General features: G+C 67.3%; 1 protein-coding gene across 1 annotated transcript in view; it reads left to right on the top strand.

The window, feature by feature from the left end:
• Nucleotides 1-1,585, top strand: part of PLD4 (phospholipase D family, member 4) — a 15,809-nt gene that overhangs the window by 13,039 nt on the left and 1,185 nt on the right. Inside the window, exons 6-7 of the mRNA XM_014544032.1 lie at nucleotides 1-65; nucleotides 861-1,134. The exon at nucleotides 1-65 is cut by the window's left edge and continues 41 nt beyond it. Coding sequence (XP_014399518.1) covers nucleotides 1-65; nucleotides 861-1,134 — 339 coding nt within the window. The remainder of the gene's footprint in view (nucleotides 66-860; nucleotides 1,135-1,585) is intronic.

Genomic DNA, 1,585 nt, shown 5'->3' with positions numbered 1-1,585 from the left:
GGATCGTGGACGGAAGGCACGTCTACGTGGGCAGCGCCAACATGGACTGGCGGTCCCTGACGCAGGTGAGTCCCGGCGTGGCCCTCCCCGCCCCCGGGGGCTCTGCCTGGTGTCCCCGCGGCTCGTCACTGGAGGGAAGTGGGTGAGCGGCCACGCTCATAGCTTCACCCCAGTGGGGCCCCCGAGGCTGACCCCGAAGTCACAGACGCCCACGCGGCCCCAGCTCTCGCTGCGCAATCTCTTTCTTGAGTGGGGTTTGTTGTTGTTGTTAATCCTCACCCGAGGATATGTTTTCATTGCTTTTCAGAGAGAGAGTGGAAGGGAGGGAGGGGTGGTGGAGAGAGAGAGAGAGAGAGAGAGACATTGATGTGAGAGAAACACATCCGTCAGCTGCCTCCCGCACACGCCCCAACCGGGGGCAGGAAGCGAACCCATGGCCCTTTGGTGCGCAGGTGACGCTCCAACCACTGAGCCCTGCCGGCCAGGGCTGCGGAATCTCACTTAACTGGTGCCTCCATCCAGGCAAACACAGACGGCCGAGCCTGATCCCTTGTAGGAAAAGTGACGCATTAACACCGTCAAACGCGGCGGGACGGTCACCGTGCTTGGCCTTGACCCTGAGGGGGAGCGCGCTCTCCTCCTTCCCGCATTACGCATTTCCCGGGCGTTTCGGAAGGAAACCTGTATGGCCTCCATCCTTGGAAGCAACGTTCAAGGCACAGAGGGACCCGCCGGGCACCCCACTGCACGCTCCCAGCACCCTGTCCGTTAGGGATTCCTCCAGGCGTGTGGGGGGGGGGCGGCTGGTGGGGGCCGCACTCCTGCCCTCGGGCCTCCTCCCACAGCCGCTCGCCCCGCAGGTGAAGGAGCTGGGGGCGGTGGTGCACAATTGCAGCCGCCTGGCCCGGGACCTGGAGAAGACCTTCCAGACCTACTGGGTGCTGGGCGCGCCCCGGGCTGTGCTCCCCAAGCACTGGCCTCACAACTTCTCGTCCCACATCAACCACTTCCAGCCCCTGCGGGCCCGCTTCGATGGGGTGCCCACCGCGGCCTACTTCTCGGTAAGACCGCCGCCCGGACCCACAGGGACGGCCCCGCCCTGGCCGGGGTCCTGGGGGGGAAGTGGGGACGCCGGTGGGCTGTGTTCGGTGGAGGGCAGGCCCAGGCAGTGCCAGGGGAGGCAGCTATCAGCACCCACAGGAGACAGGCGGCCTGAGAGGTGTCTGGGGGGGGACTCCAAACGGGAGGAGGGAGGGGCTCCAGCTTGCCCGGGAGGTTGGGAGGCCGGCCATGCCCCCAGCAGATGCCCTCAGCCCTGGGGCTGGTCCAGAGCAGAGACCTGGCGTCAGGGCGGGGACGTGACCCTGGACAAGGGGTCGCCCTGGGCGGGTGGGAAGCCTGGCCTGGACAGGGCCCCTCAGCCCCTCCCGTCTCTCTAGGCAGCGCCCCGTCTTCCTCCTGGACCCCAAATCCTGGAGGGTGGCCGCAGGGAGGGCTCCCAGGTCCAGGAGCCGAGTGGTTCTGAGCAGCGGGCAGCGCCCTCAGGGACCTCTCCCCCCTGCCCCCCAACAGGCCTCCCTGCCTG

The sequence above is a fragment of the Myotis brandtii genome, unplaced genomic scaffold (genome assembly GCF_000412655.1).
Source record: "Myotis brandtii unplaced genomic scaffold, ASM41265v1 scaffold3489, whole genome shotgun sequence".
In the NCBI taxonomy this organism is placed as follows: Eukaryota; Metazoa; Chordata; class Mammalia; order Chiroptera; family Vespertilionidae; genus Myotis; species Myotis brandtii.
The sequence above is the reverse complement of the archived record's forward strand: the minus strand, read 5'-3'. Positions and strand labels throughout refer to the sequence as shown.